The sequence below is a fragment of the Hydra vulgaris genome, chromosome 04 (assembly GCF_038396675.1).
Source record: "Hydra vulgaris chromosome 04, alternate assembly HydraT2T_AEP".
Classification (NCBI taxonomy): Eukaryota; Metazoa; Cnidaria; class Hydrozoa; order Anthoathecata; family Hydridae; genus Hydra; species Hydra vulgaris.
In genome coordinates, this window is record NC_088923.1 from 7882251 (window position 1) to 7900893 (window position 18643).

Sequence of the window (18643 nt, forward strand, 5' to 3'; positions counted from 1 at the left end):
TGAGGAAGTATAACCCACTGATAACCCACGCCTTAGCTGCATTTTCATTGTATTTTCGCCGTTTCACCGTTATGTTTATTTCATTATTTGCGCTTAAGATATAACGGATTTGCTATCGAATGACGCAGTTTTATTAAAGCCAACCGTCGAATTGACGTCAACACATCGATATCCAGGCCGTTGTATTAATGTAAAAAAAAATAATGTATAATAATTAGTGTAATAAAAAACTGCTCTTGCGTCATCGAAAGCATAATTACTTTCGATGACACAAGAGCAGTTTTTTACAGTTAGCGATTAGAGCGTTTTTTTCTGCGTGAATGACGTCATTTAGCAAATTCATCGCTGAGTACGGCTATATAAACAGCATAAAATTAAATTAAAAGCATCATAATAATTCAAACTAAGCATGATGGCGAATGCCGATGAATTAGAAAATAAATTGAAACGTTACCCCAATAATTATTTATTCAAACCGTACGAGGCTGCAAAATCTGCGATTCGGGATAGGTTTACTTTAATATTTGAAAAGCGTGACGTTGCCGGAAATGGAGAGCCATCGAGTGTTGAATTGAAATATTTCTGTGCGTGTACCGTATGCAAAAAAGTGTATGCGTATAAGTCTGCTGATGGTCTAAGCTGCTTTGGCACAAAAAATCTCATAAATCATGCAAAATTATACGGCACGAAGGACAGCAAACAACTGCAGATTCGTCAATGTTTCGCGTTAAAGTGTCAATTGACAAAAGATGACTGTGACCTTATGAAAAGAAAAGAAGTAGAATTCTGTGCTGATGGTTATCATTATTTTCGATCTGTCGAACACGATGGTTTTAAGAGACTGCTTCAAACATGTGTTGACTTTGGCGCCAAGTATGGAAAATTTGACATCACTGACGCTCTAGTTAAACGTGAAACTGTAACGCAAGCTACACGGCTACAAGCTGCAGAAATAAAGAAAAAAATAATAGACGCTATTAAGGAGCCTATCGAAGATGGAACAATTTCACTGTGTCTCGACTTGTACACTGACGACTACAGGAAAAAAGCGTACCTTGATGTTCATGCTTCGTGGATTGACCGACAATTTTGCGTACAACATGCAACGTTGGCCATTCGCCACTTTGGGACTGAAGCTCACACGGGTGTCAACATATCAACTGCGGTGAATACCATCTTCGCTGAATATGCTTTGCCAGAAAAGGATACGCCAGTGACAACTGACCACGGATCGAACGTCGTAGCAGCATTGAAGAACAATGTTCGACTTGACTGCATGTGCCACCGTTTACACACGGTCCTCACCATGGAAAGACACAATGGCCGAAGAACCCGAGGCTGCTACCTATGAATCTGCCGTTTCTGACCTCTGTCGTTACGTCAAGCAAGCTACTGGCATACAGGTAAATGTTTACAACTCATGTTACTTAAAATTATTTTACCTTGTTCTGCGATGACAATGTGTGTCTGTGTTATACATGAACAATAATAATATGTTGTTACATTTTTTATTGCAAAAATTACATTATTATATTTTTATTAGTTTGTTATTGTTGGTGCCGCTAATGCTATGTTGTTGTTGTGACTGTTGTTGTTGTTGTTACGTTGTAACTTATATATTGTTAATAAAAATTATTGTAGGAACAACTACCAAAGTCACTAAAGCATGGAGGTGACACTAGACCGTGGATATCCATGTTTCGCCGAGCCGACTCTGTGGAAGACAGCTATGACGCACTCGTCGTTATTCTGACAAACAAGGACAAGCTATCGACAATCGCCAATATCAGCAGAAAAGTTAACCGCGAAATTCGCGATGTGACTGACGGCATAAAAGATATATTTGAAGGTATGGAGAAGGTTACTGAACCAACTATGCAACTAGTAGTTCCGTCTAACTACCTACTGATTAAGCGGCTTCAACCTGCACCAGGATTGACAACAGCAGCAGCAACATTTCGGCAAAAACTCATTAAATACTTAGATTTAAAGTTTTAGACATCTATTAAAGCAATGCATTGGCTATCGTGTTTATATATATATATATATATATATATATATATATATATATATATATATATATATATATATATATATATATATATATATATATATATATATATATATGATATATAAATATATATATATATATATATATATATATATATATATATATATATATATATATATATATATATATATATATATATATATATATATATGCCTTAAAAGGGTTGAAAGTAAAAAATTACATTTACTCGCGTTACTGTAATTGATAAGTTTTGCAAGCTTTTTAAGTATTTTTTTAAATGTGTACATTTAAGTACTTTTTCTATTTGAGTATTGTACTTGGCTGCATTTTAAGTCATGTGCTTTACTAATTAAAGCACTTTATTACGTATTAATATAGTTAAATTTCTTTGAGTGTCTACTCGCACGTTTTTCATCTATTAATCCTCCAGTTAACGTTTACCGTTTACCCACGTTTTACGTCATTTTTGAGTAGTTACAAGGCTTTTCTGAACACATTTCTTAAAGCTCACGTGTTGTTCAAGCAAGATCTCCGAGTAAATAAGAGCTCATAAATTTTTCTTAGCTTTCAAGTTGAATTATTGTTGTTCTTTGTTAATTTTACAATAAAAGTAGTAGTTTTAATTACTAAACATTTTGTTGCTTATAGACTATTTTTTATTTTGCCTAAAATTAGAGTCAATCGTTGAATCAATCAAGTTTTTTTCATTATTTGTCGTTAAATTTAATATAAAGCCGCAATTATAAATATGTATTTAAATATTAGGTAACGCTAAAAAGTAAAATTACAAGCGTACAGTTCAATTACATAAAATCAAAAACCAAAAAAAAGACAAAAGAACAATGACGATACATTGAATAAAGTTTTTACGTTTTTTTAAAATTTTTTAAAATTAAATTAACGGGTCATTACTAAGAACATTTTTTACCGTTTTCTTAACTGTTTCAGATGCCCAACCTAATTTTATTGATAAAAAAAACGCATAAAAATTAGGACTATCCTCCGCGTCCTATTTTTCAAATGCAGATATATATATATATAAATTTAGGTATATACGTAGGTATAAATATAGATATATAGGTAGATATATATAGAGGTATATACGTAGATTTAGGATTTAGACGGAATGATAACTAGCTGAACAAGTACAAAAGTAGGTGTGGGTAGGTGTGGGGTAGGTGTGGGGTAGGTGTGGGGTAGGTGTGGGGTAGGTGTTAAATAAACTAGACTTTTTGTGTAAGAAAATGTCTACGAAAGTGTATGCAAATATCTAAATTATGTTCAAACAGTTGATCCTTATTACGAACACCTTCACGATTAATTCTGCGGTTGACGATCTCCCACAGGTTCTCGATAGGGTTGAGATCCGAAGATTGAGGCGGCCAATCCATCACCAATAGGTGATTGTTTTCAAACCACTGCTTGACTACTTTTTCAGTGTGTTTCGGATTGTTGTCTTGCTGAAAAACCAATTTTATTGGCATATTCCATTCAGCATGAGGTAACATAACATCTTTCAGGATATTTTTGTACATGAAACGGTCCATTATTCTATCGTTTCGATGTATTGGACCTAGACCGTTAGCAGAAAAACACCCCAAGACCATTACATCGCCTCCACCATGCTTCACGGTCTTATGGCAGTAACGTAAATCGAGGCGTTTTCCGGCCGGTCGACGTACACGGCAAATGCCATCGCTCCCAATGATGTTGAACTTCGATTCATCACTGAACAGGACAGTTCTTCATTTCTGCATATTCCAGTCAATATGAGATGTAGCAAACAGGAGTCTTTTCTTCTGGTTTTTTAGTGAAATCAGCGGTTTTTTTGCAGGGCGTTGAGAAAACAATCCGGCTTAAGGTGGTAGTATAGTAATTAGCACAAAAAAAAAAAAATCACCTTTTTCAAATAAAAAAAAATTCTACAATGTGTAATATAACATCAATAAGCAAAAAAAAAAAAAAAAAAAAAAATTATGACAAATCTTCTTCAGCATAATTATCGCTGAAGGCCCATAAATGGGGTAAACTGTGACAGAGATTTTTCAAGAACCCTTATATATTTTTTATTGAAAATTTGGCTGGTGATATATTACATGTGGCATTGCAACATAGACTAGAAGATTTTGATATGGTCAAAAAAATCAAAAAATATTTGCATTTGTGTAAAATTTTGCAATTTTGGGGGTAATTTATGAAAAAAAATGATTAAAAATTACTGAACGAGAGAAGCAATAAAAATTATCCTAGTGTATGTTGTAGATACTAATGTAGTGAGTATGTGTGCCAAATTTCAAGTAAATCTGATAATTGGTTTTTTAAAAAATCCACGTCGCAAACCCCAAATACATGATTTTGAGAAAAACGCAATTAAAAAAAAAAAGAAGAATAAAATAGTTCAAAATTCACCGCTTTTATAAGTTACACCTTCCAGTTCTTCATTTTGGTCACAAAAACCTTTTTTTATTGCTCTTAACTTTTTTCTTCTTGATTTTACTTTAGTACTACATTGTTTTTCTGCTTTAATGATTCGTTTATTGTCTTTACGTAAACAGTAATTTTGCGCATTTACACCGAATTCCATTCCAAGCTCATTAAACAATTTATTTAAGAACTGCTGCCCTTCATTAAAATTTAGTACAGCTGAGGCTACTCCTATACTTAGAGCAGTTCTTTCAATAAATATATCTTTTGGGCATCGCTTCCATATCAACTGGTTTAAAGACTCATTGGGATTCTGCGTTTTTCCATGCAAACATTTTTCAAGAAGTTTATCGGAACCAAGGTCTATAAATATTGGTTTGATGGTGTTGCAGACAGCAGCGGGAATACAAATATTTTCTTTATATGAAATTTTGCCAGTCAGTTTGTCAGACTGGAATTTGCACCAAGAATCTTTGGTACGCAAACAAAACTGATGACGCGTTTCGCCATCACAACTTTCAGAACAGTGAAAAAGTACAGCTGCAACACTCTTTTTCATTCCATATAAATTTCCAACGTTTTGCCTTATTGCCTTACCATAATAATTTTGCAATGTATTTATAACATGTTCTGTTAAGCGACCTGCTCCTCCTAACTTTTTGCCATCACATAAAGTTTCTTTATTTTGTTTTTTTAAGTTTCTTAATCTAGTACCAACACGTTTTTGAATATGCCCAATGCACTCTGCTTTTTTTATTTCAAAATCTCCATAAGGTTTTGCAGAAACGACATTAACATATGAACTGCTATCTCCATCTCCTAGAAACGTTGTATATCTCAAATTATTTTTTTTTTCAGAACGCAAAAATATTTTTATTGTACCACTTGATTCCATAGAGGAGGCTGAACCGGTATGACTGATTTTGCACTTTTTATAATGTAAGGAATGAAAATCATTATATTCTTCATGATGTGTGTACTTTTTTAACTCCCATATAGAACACAACTTACAAGTTTTTGTTTCTATTTCGTAATCAACACACTTACCATTTTCTACAGCAACAGCTGTTACTAATCCATTGTTTGAGGTGTATCCACGTTTCTGCCATGATCCATCAAACCCACAAATAATATCTTTAGATGTTTCATTGATTGATAGTAACTCATTTGCTGCATTTGACATGCTTTTGTCAACCAAACTTTGATAGACATCCAACATTATGTGCAATGTGTCATTATAGCAGTTTTTATTCATTGGAGGGTTCATGTTCATAATTCCACAAAATGTTTCTATTGCTGAAAATCCCTTACCCATTTCACGAAATGCAATTACTGTACGAGTGTTTATGTCAAAGCGTTTTCGTCCAACACAATTAATTTTTTTATCCATTTTAGCAGATGAAAAAAAAATCGTTTCCCATTCACAATCACTGCAACAAATTTTTAGTCCAATACTTAGGCCATATTTTTTTGAAGAATCAAACTGCAAATTTACTAACTTGTTACATTCTGGGCATTTAAGGACCATTATTGCTTTTTTAAGTAAACCAAAGTTCATAATAAAGTTAAAGTCTTCATTTATCTGTTGAGGTTCATTTACAACTTCTTTGTTGAACAACTTCTTGTAGGATGAGGAACATGGTATGTTTTCAACTGAAGGTATGGCTACGGTTTCATTATTTTTGCAGACATTTGTATGTCTGTTTCCATAAAACTTTCTTATCTTATTTTGGTATACTCTTTTAGAAGATTGTTTTCTTTTCGTTCGACCCATTACACTTTTATTAAAATAAGATATTTAAAAAATTGACTGATGTATACTACACTATAGACTATTGGTGAACTTATAAAGAGCATAAAATAGCAATAAAGCGTGCTCATTCGCGTATAAATCGAGTCAATAAACAAGAAGTAACTGCTGATTAACAATTTTCATTATAAAAGTTTAGCATGAAACTGTTTTTATTGTTTATATATAACTTTGATTGCAAAAACCCGTAGCAACCTGGTAAATAAAGCGTTGCTACGGATAAAAATTGATATTGAACAATTTAAAAGCAATTTCAGAGGTATATACTGATTTTTTTATTATAAAGCAAGATAAGATTTCGACTCTACAATAGTTATATTAGCTAAAAAATGTATTTGAAAAAAAAAAAAATTTTTCAATTTTAATTACTATACTACCACCTTAAACAGCACGTCGTCTGATTGTTCGGTCCGATACAGGCAGTTCTAATTGCTTTTGTATCTCGACTGATGACATCCAGGGATCCTTCTTGACGGATCTGACGATCATAGAATCCTCTCTAGAAGTGGTGGAACGCGGTCTTCCACCTTTGTTATCTGCTGCCAACTTCCCCGTAGAACGATATTTGGAACATAGTCTTGATTTATCACAAATACTTTTTTGTGACATTCCACTTACGTAATCGCCAATAATTTTCTTTCTTAGTTCCAATCCAAGACTATCGGAAGCCATTTTTGCACTTGAAGTCATAAAGATAATAAAAATAAATAATCACACTTCTCAAGGCTTACCGTGTTACATTTACCTTGTAATGAATCAATAATGCTCTGTGGAACACAACGTGATGGTTGGATGTAGACTGTATTGATGTAATGAAACACTTGTTTTTCATTTCTTGTATTGATGTTCTTTGATAAAACACTTTGATAAAACTCACTTCGATAAACTGTCTTGATAATACTGACTGATTGACTTCCATATACTGACTAAATTACATGTCGATTTACATGTCTCTTATCTAGTAAAATAAACCTGTGTAAACCTGTTCTGCAAGATTCTAGATGCTTCTTATTGATGCTTCTGGAAGCTTCTGGATGCGTCTGGATGCTTCTGATTGTTTCTGGATATTTCTGAATGCTACTGGATGCTTCCAGATGCTTCTTCTGGAAACTTCTGGAAGCTTCTGCATGCTTCTGGAAACTTCTGGATACTTCCTTTAATTATTAAAAAACTTCTGTGACGTTGACACCGACCAGACTTAAGAAAATGAAACAAACCAAAAAAGTTGCACTTGTTTTGTCCGCTGCAAAACGGCACTTGTCAACGAAATTCTGCCTGTGTGTTGTCACCTGTCAGCTGATTGCTCATGTCATGGCATGCGATGACTCCAGACTCCTTAACTGTGTTGCTGTGGTAGTATAGTTCGTTTCGTTTTTAAGACATGTAGAATTAGGAACACTTTTTAACATTGTGTGATGTTGGTTGCAAATGTTTTGTCCAATACTGTATGTGTCGGTTGTAACCTGACAAAAAATCAGCTCTCTAACACTTTTTGTGTAAGGGACCTAAAGTATAGGGTATGGCACTAAAAGCCTCTTTAAAAAGCAACAACGGAATACGTTTTTGTTCTAACCTTATTATCGACTATGGAAGTTTCAAAATTTTAACAGAATGAAATCTTGGTATGTACCTTCCCAGTGAAAAAGCGCACATGGGGTACGCGTGGATTTTTTCCACATCTAACCTATGTGGGGATTATTATCTTGTCCCATGTGGGTTTCATATGGTAAATCCCACATGGATTCCATATGGTAAATCCCATATGGGATACGCGTGGGTTTTTACCATATGTAACCCATATGGGGATTATTATTTTGTCCCATGTGGGTTTCATATGGTAAATCCCACATGGGTTTTATGTGGTAAATCCTACATGGGATATAGGTGGAAAATACGACATGTTATAGATCTTAAATGCCACATATTTTAATCCAAATGGTATAAAAGTAGTCAATACTAGACAAATGAAAGTCCGAATGCTTCTATGATAATTTTTAAAATTCTTTTAATTTAAAAATTACTTAAATAGTAATTTAAAATCAATCATCGAAGCTTTCAGAGAGGCTTAACTTAATCTGGTATTTGCTACTTTATCCCATTCGGTATTCAAAACGTGTAGCATTTTTGATCTTTTACATGTGATGTTTTCCACCTATAACCTATGTGGGATTTACCTTAAACTATTATGACGAAATTTTATAAAATTAAAAAACGTGTTGCAAAATGAATTTATTTAAAAATAAATGCTATTAATCAATACATTCAAAACGAATATTAAAAATATTACTTTTTCTTTTGCGATTTACACGCCGTTTTTTGTCAATTGAATTAATTAAATCGCTTCGGCTTGTATAATACCAAGGTTTTTAGTATCTTCTAACTTTCTTCAAACATTTTCTAAAAAAAAAATATAAATACAAATATATATAAATATAAATATAAATATACATATATATATATATATATATATAGAGAGAGAGAGAGAGAGAGAGCAATTTTAATAAGGAACCTTATTAGTCGAGCAATTTTAATTATTATCAGTTTGAAGTCATTAATGACTACAATATTTCACAAATAATTATTTCCTAATTTATTACTTACAATGACTAACGTTTATGCGTAATGAGCTTGAACCCATGAGGAGAATCCTGAAAAAAAGTGATCAATAAGGATAAGTAGTTAAACAAAAAAACAAAAACAAAAATGTAAAAACCTACTTTTTCAATGATGTAGACTTCTATAATAACAGGCCTTGACATCGCGCAAAATGCCGTACACGGCATTTTAAAGGCATTTTTAAGGCATTTTAATTATTAAAAAAACTTATCGTTAATTTGACAATATTATTACCTTACAAAGTTAACGCCTTGAACCTTACATCAACATCAAGACGATAACAACGTTATCGTCTTGATGTTGGGCTATCTAATTTATAAACCACATCACATTTTAAATTTATATACCACATCACATTTTAAAGATATCTAATTTATAAACCACATCACATTTTAAAGATTTATTAAAAAAGCGCGAACACAAACTTTCGTCTAATGTTAAAAGATGAAAATGTAAACACAGATTAGGAATTGGCCTTCAGTTTAACAACTTTGTTGCGCGATGTCAAGGCCTGTTATTATAGAAGGCCGCGGTCACACAATATAATATTCTGAAACTAATAAACAAACATCTAAATTTCTATAAGTATATTTATTCTTTGATCATTGCCTTCATATCCTATCTTATTTTCATATCATAATCTATTATGGAATTACTTATATAACATATCACAACAATATTATTAAATTTGTGATGTTCAAATATCATATGAACATTCTCTAACATGTTCATATGATATTTGAATATAGTTCTTGAGTATATTATCTGCAAACAATTGACTGATGCAAGTTCTAATGTTGTCAAAAACCAAGCATGCATGCATGGGACACTGCAGTGTCCCACAAAGAAATGCAGGTTTGAAAGTCAAATTTTCTTTATTTAAAAAAAAAAATAAAATAGGGGGGAGATAAGGAGGTTTCTGTAACTTTTTTTAGGCTCCAAAACTTTTAACTTTATATATAATAAGGTTCATAAAACTTAAGGGACTAACGAAGTACATTGAGGAACAAAAACAGGATATTTACAGAAACTTTTCAATTTTTAATCTGGAGTACCACAGTGTAATTGGGAATAAAGTCTCTTGGTCCAGTATTCAAAGTAATATGATCTAAAGTAATATATAAATTAAATAAAAATGCTTTAAAATGCATGCAGTTATACATATAACTCCTGATAGTTAACTATATGTATAACTAGTTATACATAAAATTTATTATATAAACTTATTTTTTAAGGTTATGCTTGAACAAATTAGAACCAATTAATTCAAATTCAAGATTTAGTTCAAGTTCAAGTTATTTGTTCATTGTTTTTTCACTATTTTATATTTATTTGTTCAAATTTGTTAACTAGTACTAATTCTTACTACAGTAAGAATATTTATCATTGTTGAACGTGATTTTATTAGTAACTTAATTTTACTATCAACATATTTTGACAACACCCTTTACATTTTAAATGATGACAGCTTTACTTTTCTATTGATGTTAAATTTTTTATGTTTCAATAACTCAGATTGAATTTTAACTGAATTATTATAAGCTTTGTAAGGGTTTGTTGTATATCAAATGGTGTTGTAAATAAAGTAAAAATAATATATATATATATATATATATATATATATATATATATATATATATATATATATATATATATATATATATATATATATATATATATATATATATATATATATATATATATATATATATATATATATATATATATATATATATATATATATATATATATATATATATATAGTATTTAGGCTATGGGATCATCCATAAATGATGCCAGTAGATAGAGGAGCAGCGTGAGTTTAACAATAATTGACAATGGGGAGGGGATGTTGAGACCAATATAATGTCAATTAAAAAATTAAATTAAAAAAAAAAGTAAAATATTTTATTTAAAAAAAAGTAAAACTAGCTATGAGCAGGTTTTAGAGGTATTTACACCAACAATGTGATCTAAAAACTTCTTGCTTTTGTTGCTTAAAACTGTAGAGGATCATAGGAAAAACAATTTAAATTCAGAAATTAGCTTGCTTATCTGAAAGAACAATTTATGTTTTTTTTTTTTTTACTTTTAGTACTGTTGAGAATAAATGTATAATTGAACCAGAAAAAAATTGATGGTATATGCATTTTTTATATTATATTAACAATTCAGATATACCATCATAATAAGATAACAAAAACTGACATCATTTTCAATGGGAGATAGCAAAAAATTGACTGAGTTTGATAAAGGGTGAAGTTGTTCAACAAACCGGGTCATCATCTGACATCATTATGCATAGATGACCCTACGATTTAAGTAAAATAAGTAATCAATTTGCCATATTTCTCTTTAGAAAGTGTAAGAAAAAAGCATTGTTATGCTGAGAACCTACCTATTGAGCAAGCTTTAACCACCTATTTTATAAATTTGAGAGACAGAAGTGGAAGTGCGAATCACAAAAGAACTAATAACAATGCTCTAAATTGATTTTAACTTTGTAGACTAGCATTAATATAGTATTTAGTAATAATACATGATTTTTATAATTTGTATTTATTTCCATTAATTATCAGTTGTCAGTCTCCATTTTATAAAATGAATTAAAAAACTATTTATTTATAGTATAATAATAATACATAAATACTAGTTTCCTAATGCTATTATCATCACAATGTTAATGGTATTCGTTTTAAAGTGAAATTTTGTATCAATTTTATTGTTTTAATGTTATATATATATATATATATAAATATATATATATATATATATATATATATATATATATATATTATTTTTACTTTATTTACAACACCATTTGATATACAACAAACTCCTACAAAGCTTACAATAATTCAGTTAAGATTCAATCTGAGTTATTGAAACGTAATAAATTTAACATCAATAACAACATAAAATCACGTTCAACAATGATAAACATTCTTACTGTAGTAAAATATAGTACTAACTGATAAATTTAAACAAATAAATATAAAATTAACAGAAACAATGAATAAATAAGAACATTAACTTGAACTTTAACTAAATCTTGAATTTGAATTAATTGGTACTAATTTGTTAAAGCATAACCTTAAAAAATAAGTTTTTATAACAAATTATATGTATAACTAGTTATACATATAGTTAACTATCGGGAGTTATATGTATAACTATATGCATTTTAAAGCATATTATTTTATTTAAACATTACTTAGATCATATTACTTTGAAAACTGGACCCAGAGGCTTTATTATCAATAACACTGTGGTACTCCAGATTAAAAATTGAAAAGTTTCTGTAAATATCCTGTTTTTGTTCCTCAATGTAGTTCGTAAGTCCCTTAAGTCTTAAGGACTTTATTACATCTAAAGTTAAAAGTTTTGGAGCATAAAAAAAGTTACAGAAACCCATCCTATTTTTTTCTTTTTTTAATAAAGAAAATTGGGAATTCTTTGACTTTCAAACCTGCATTTCTTTGTGGGACACTGCAGTGTCCCATGCATGCAAGATTGGTTTTTGACAACATTTCAACTTGCATCAGTTAATTGTTTGCAAATAATTTACTCAAGATCTATATTCAAATAACTATTATATTATCCTAATAATACGTCTATTTGCACAAATCTTAATCTTATTTCTATAAGGAAAGATAAACATTATTCGTGGTACTTACATACTTGCTTGCCATTCTCTTTATTAATATAAAATATTTTCACACAGTATAAACGTAACGCAATGCAATGTCGATTTAAAAAATTTTTTTATAGTTTTTTTTTTAGTTTCCAGCTTTCAAATTAATTCCCATGCAAATCCCACAGGAAACCCACGTGGGATTTCCCATGTGTGTAAATACCATATGGTTCCCACATGTAACCCATGTGGGATTACCCACATGGGTTTAAGGTGACAAATTTCCATACGGATACCACATGGGAAAATCCGTCCCACGTAAATCCCATCAATCCCACACGGAACCCACGCGGAACCCATGTGGGACACGGTTTTATTTTTCACTGGGTTTCAGGCAAAAAAAATAGAAGCAAGATATCTTTTATCTGTGCAAAAATACAGCTCTTAAAGTAGGAATCTCGCCTTTGAAAAACAGCCAAAATATTGCAGCTTTTTGTGGTTTTTATGCTTTTTAAAGATTCAAAGTTACATCAAATAACTAATTTAGTAAAAATATCATGTGACAAGTGGATATAGGACATTTATGCGTACTTTGTCTGCAAAAAGAGTGCTGTTTTTGTCCAAGTTTGTATAAAACATATTGGTAGAAAACACATTGTTAAAAGCAATTTTTCTAATTGTTCTAAATTTAAAAAATATAACAACCTCTTTATATATTAGTTGCTAAACCCACAGGTTTGCTTTGATGTTTTTTTTTAAAATGATTGACCAAATATTGGAAATGCACACAATAATAATAATTTTTTTTAATTAAAACAAGAAATATATTGTTACTGAAATGAGTTTTCAAGATATTAAACATAAGAAAATCCAATTCAACTTTAATCTCCGATTGAAAAAACACGTACATACAGACATAAAATGATTTCCTTTAAAAAAAATTACTTTATGGTGGTGTAAAGATGTTTATTACTTCTTCTTCAAATTCCTGTTGAGATTTTTTTGTTTAGTAATTGCAAAATAAGATATTTGCTTCTGAAAAAGTTTTAGTAAACTTGATATTTTATGAAACTATAAATAAATTAATATAGTTTATAATATAAACAAAAATTTCAGACAAGAATATTTCTTAACAACAAATGTTATACCAAGTATTTCTAGAATGAAATTCTAGAAATTACGGTTTAACTGTTTAAATAAAATATGAATTATTTAAAAAATTGAATCCAAAGCTGTTTGCTGTTATAGTCAATAACATATTTCATTAACTGGCCTCCATAACCAGATTGATCATGGTTTCTTTTTTACCTAGCCCATTGCGCACTGAAGATTGAATACAAGGCTTCTGTTGATTGCTTACTAAAATTATCTAATGCTGTACCCTTTAGAGCAATAAATTCAGGAACATGATAGAACACTGCATGGGCTTTTGGGGTAACTGAAACTGGGAGTTGAAGATATGAGTTCGTAAATTCGTTGATATGTTGAACATATGCATTATTTAATGTCCTTCCACAACAGAAACTAAAAACAATCTTGTTGGAATGTTTTTTCAAAACCAAGAATATGGTCTGCCTTTTCACTTTCAACAATTCTTTGCAAAACATCGATGTTCTTCAAAAGCTTATGACAATCATTCCCAACAAATTGTCCACCATGATAAGGTTGTAATTTCAATTTTAGAAGTAATGGCCAATTTTTGCCTTTAGGCCATATCTCTAGCATTGATTTGTAAAGATGATTTACAATTCCAAGGAGAAGATGAAGTTACATTTTTGTTGATGGCCTTGTATGTGAGATTTTGGAAACTTTGAATAAACTTTCAACCTTTCGACCAGCCATTGTAAAATTTTCCATAAATTTTGTTTAAACAATTTTGGAATTTGTAGTCTTGTTTAATGTTACAGTCAATTCTTGAATCTTTTTAATCGAAAGACCTGTATTGATTTAAACTTGAAGCATATTTAAAGTAGTTAGAGAAGTTCTTGACATGCACTGAGCTCTGTAGGGACCTGGAGTAATAGTTAAACTTTTACCACTTTCTCTGCTCAATCTAATTGTGCCCTGTGGAGAGGATGCCTTTTGAGTTATTACAGAGGACGCAATTTTTCAGCAGGACTGGAATCAGTTGGTATCATTTTCTTTAAGTTTTCAAACTTGATGGCTTGTTAACAATCATGTGTTATTGCTCTTTTGACTACAATGAGACAGTTTGAGCATAGTTTATCAAAGCTACTTAATGGTTCTTTCAAATCTTGATCGGTTGAAAAAGTGAGCTTTGTAGAATATCCTTTTAGTTGGCCAATCTTGCAAGTTAAGCAATTACAAGAATCAAGTCCTCTGGTCTGTGGTCTAATAACCACTTTGTTAAAGTCATGTAGCTTGGGAAGAAGCAAGTTTTTATCTCCTTTTCCATGCTTTTGTACCATTGCTCTGCAGCAATTGCATATGCTCAATGGAACTCTATTATCCTTAAAATCAAAGGAGTTTCCATAAAAATTACCTGGTATTCTTTCCTTGATGATTTCAGAAATATGCCTGTCACATTTTGAAAAACAAATGAAGCATAAAAGTTGCCGACAATCTTGATGAGTTTTTTTCTTTTATATAGCATTTCAGTGGTTAAAAAACTGACCTTTGAAAAATAACTTTAATACAAGCTTGTATTGGTAAAAACATTTTTTCATTTTTTTGCTGTTGACTGCAAAAATGTAATTACTTTGGTGTTGTGGCTTTTCCCGGAAAAAAAGTAGCATTTGTTTTCACATTTTTAAGTAGTAGAAAAAACTTGGTCAAAGCAATAAAAGATTTTAGGAGAGACTTCAATACAAGAAAAAAACACAACAAGGTTATGCATATTTGATTTGTTTGAAAATACTTTATTCTAACATTAATATCGAAATTTTTTTATAAATTGCCAATTAATTTTGAATTTACAATTCTAAAGTAATTTTTACAATATGAAAAAAAGTTTTTATTATATCCAATATTTGGTCAATCATTTTAAATAAAAACATCAAAGCAAACCTGTGGGTTTAGCAACTAATATATAAAGAGGTTGTTATATTTTTTAAATTTAGAACAATTAGAAAAAGTGCCTTTAACAATGTGTTTTCTACACCATGTTTTATACAAACTTGGACAAAAACAGCACTCTTTTTGCAGACAAAGTACACATAAATGTCCTATATCCACTAGTCACATGATATTTTTACTAAATTAGTCATTTGATGTAACTTTGAATCTTTAAAAAGCATAAAAACCACAAAAAGCTTGCAATATTTCGGCTGTTTTTCAAAGGCGATATTCCTACTTTAGGAGCTGTATTTTTGCACAGATAAAAGATATCTTGCTTCTATTTTTTTTGCCTGAAAGGTACATACCAAGACTTCATTCTATTAAAATTTTGAAACTTCCATAGTCGATAATAAGGTTAGAATAAAAACGTAATCCGTTGTCTCTTTTTAAAGAGGCTTTTAGCGCCATACCCTATACTTTAGGTCCCTGTACACAAAAGTGTTAAAGAGCTGATTTTTTGTCAGGTTACAGCCGACACATATATGTAAAGAGTTTTTGATATTTTTTAAAAACTCCATAACCCAAATATGTGGAAAAAAAAAAAAAAGATTTACAACGGGGCTTCAAGTGCGATTAGGAGCGCAAAGTGCTATAAAACTTTAAATGTGTTTTTCTCCTTTGGCTGTAGAGATTAGATTTTAATTTTTACATCTGGTGATTCCTGAGACCTTTGCAGAATAATGCCCCATTGGTCGTTTTTTTGGTCCTCAAAATTGAGGTTGGGACCATTTTGGATAGGTGTGTGTTGACACACTCAGTGACATAATTTTTGTATTAATTATTTTTTTGTATTTAAATTTTAAATAAAAAAAAACATTTAAAATCGGATATATTAAAATCCATAAGTAAGAATGCCTCTTTTGATTCATTTTTAAGCTGCTCTATACTAGTTTATGTGTATTTACAACTTTGGAAAACATTTCCCACAAATAAAATCCACTATAATGAACTGAATATGAAGTTAGTTTTGAAACTAACGTCATTTACAGATGATAAAATTTTCCTAACAAATGAAAGAAAGATAATTTTTAAAAAAGCATGAAATTTCTAAAATTATCAAAACATCGGCAGAAATTTGTTGCGCATATGTCAAGTTATTTCATCAATGTGCTCATGTAACTAGTCCTATTTAGTACTAATTACCTATTAACAAGCTGCGAATGGTCTATAAAAAAGATATGGCCTGAAACGTAATCATATAAAAAAAAACTAAGCCCGTCGTACTACTCATGAAGGTGTTGCTGTGGGGGAAAAAAGCCCGTAGCAAAAACTTTAAAACTTAATTTTAACAATCGAAAGTTTTTTTGCTGTATTTATTTGTATATATAAATTTATACGCCCAAGTTAAAAAAATGAAAATGTTTTGTTCTAAGGAGCGGATTTAACATACCTAGCTCCCCGTGATCCGTTTTTCTGGTGCTTTTGCTTTGTAAATTTAAAGTTTTGATGAATGGTTGAAATTCTTTTTTTTAAGCCTTGACTTTTGAAAAACGCCGCAAGAAATATCATGCAACTGCTATCTATATTAAAGACACTTATGCTAAGTGTTTACGCAATCAAAAAGGTTTATCTGCGCATCAAGGAAATTTAAAAGACAATTTTCTTTTTCAAATTATGAAGATGTTTTCATTTTATTGATACTTTTTTTTTCAAAATAGATGAACGGGGAAAGAGTTCTAGTGAGCTCAAGGATGCGAATAAAGTGCGTGTATTAATTTTTTTTGTTTGTTTGTTTGCTAAAAGAGCAATACGTTATTGAATTATTTTTCAATCATTTATTCAAAAATGATTACGGCAATATATAGATGGTTGATAAAAAGCTGAATAAGTATAAAAATTGGTGTAAGATAGGTGTGGGGTAGGTTTGAAATAAACTCCCCTGAACCCAAATTTTACGGGTCATGGCAGCTAGTTTCAATTAAACTCTTCTATGGCTTGTAATCCAGACAACATTCCTGTCAATGTCTGAAAAAATAACTCTCAATAACTTTCTTTAATTCTCTCAAAACTATTTAATAAGTGCTTGGTTGAATCTTGTTTTTCTGCCTGCTGGAAAATGGTGTCTGTGATTGTATTTTTTAAAAAACTCTGAAGAACATTTTGACCCCTCAAACTAACGTCCAATTTGTCTCCTCTTTCTTATCAGCTAGGTTTGTGAGTCTTTAATCAACAAATTTCTTACATCCTATTTAAATCAAATAACTTAAAGTCAAACAATCAATACAGTTTTCGATCCTCTCGTTCTCCAGCTGACTACTGTGACTGAAAAATTTTATCGTTCATTAGATGAAGGCGGAGAGGCTAAGGCTATTGCTCTTGGCAAATCTAAAGCTTTCTACAAACTTTGGCATGCTGGTCTTCTCCATAATCTTGGTGTGTCTGGTATATTTTTGAGATTATCAGTTTGTTTCTTTCTAACCACATTAATAAGGTCATCCTCGAAGGCCAACACTCTTCTACACTTCCGGTAACTTCTGCGGTACCTCAAAGTTCAATCAATGCTCCAGTTTTGTGTCTTATCTACATTAATGATCTTTTTTACAATCTTACAGTTGAAGTGGCTCTGTTTGGTGATGACTTAACTTTGTACTCCTGTCTTGATAAAAATGCTTTTCTTTTAGAAAAGCATGTTTGTCACTTAGAAAAGGCCGATCTTGAATCTGATTTCACTTCTGTAACAGGTTCGGGCTTGCAGTTGTTTCTGAATTTTAATTCCAACAAAACTCAGCAACTTACTGCAAACAATTATTGCAATACTGTTGACACTCCGGTATCAACGAATGGCAGACCTTTTCTTTACGTCTTCTTGGATTATCGTTCACTTCTGACTTCTCATGGAAACCATATATACAATCATTGTAAAGCTAGCATCTCATAAAGTTGCTTCTCTTTACTGTGCTTGACATTATCTTTCTCCTAACACCATTTTCTACTGAATATATCTATATTTTGAACGAAAGATGAAAAATCTCTGAAGACAGGTCAAGGTGAAATAATTTAAGGATAGTTGAAATTCCTGAAAATGCAAATGAAACCTGGGATGAAACTG

At 30.8% G+C, this 18643-nt stretch overlaps 1 protein-coding gene and 1 long non-coding RNA gene across 2 annotated transcripts; one reads left to right on the top strand and one right to left on the bottom strand.

Annotated features, from left to right (window-relative positions):
* The first annotated feature begins 377 nt into the window (after positions 1-377).
* Positions 378-2018, top strand: LOC136078968 (uncharacterized). Its single transcript, XM_065794752.1, has 2 exons — positions 378-1403; positions 1642-2018. Exons 1-2 carry the CDS (start codon positions 1260-1262, stop codon positions 1996-1998), a joined length of 501 nt encoding a protein of 166 aa, XP_065650824.1. The 5' UTR covers positions 378-1259; the 3' UTR covers positions 1999-2018.
* Positions 2019-8535: 6517 nt separating this feature from the next.
* On the bottom strand, positions 8536-12898 carry LOC136078969 (uncharacterized). The gene is made up of 3 exons (XR_010637828.1): positions 12560-12898; positions 8868-8914; positions 8536-8663 (listed from the first exon to the last, which is right to left on the bottom strand). It is a non-coding gene; the product is annotated as an uncharacterized LOC136078969 (long non-coding RNA).
* Positions 12899-18643: the final 5745 nt, after the last annotated feature.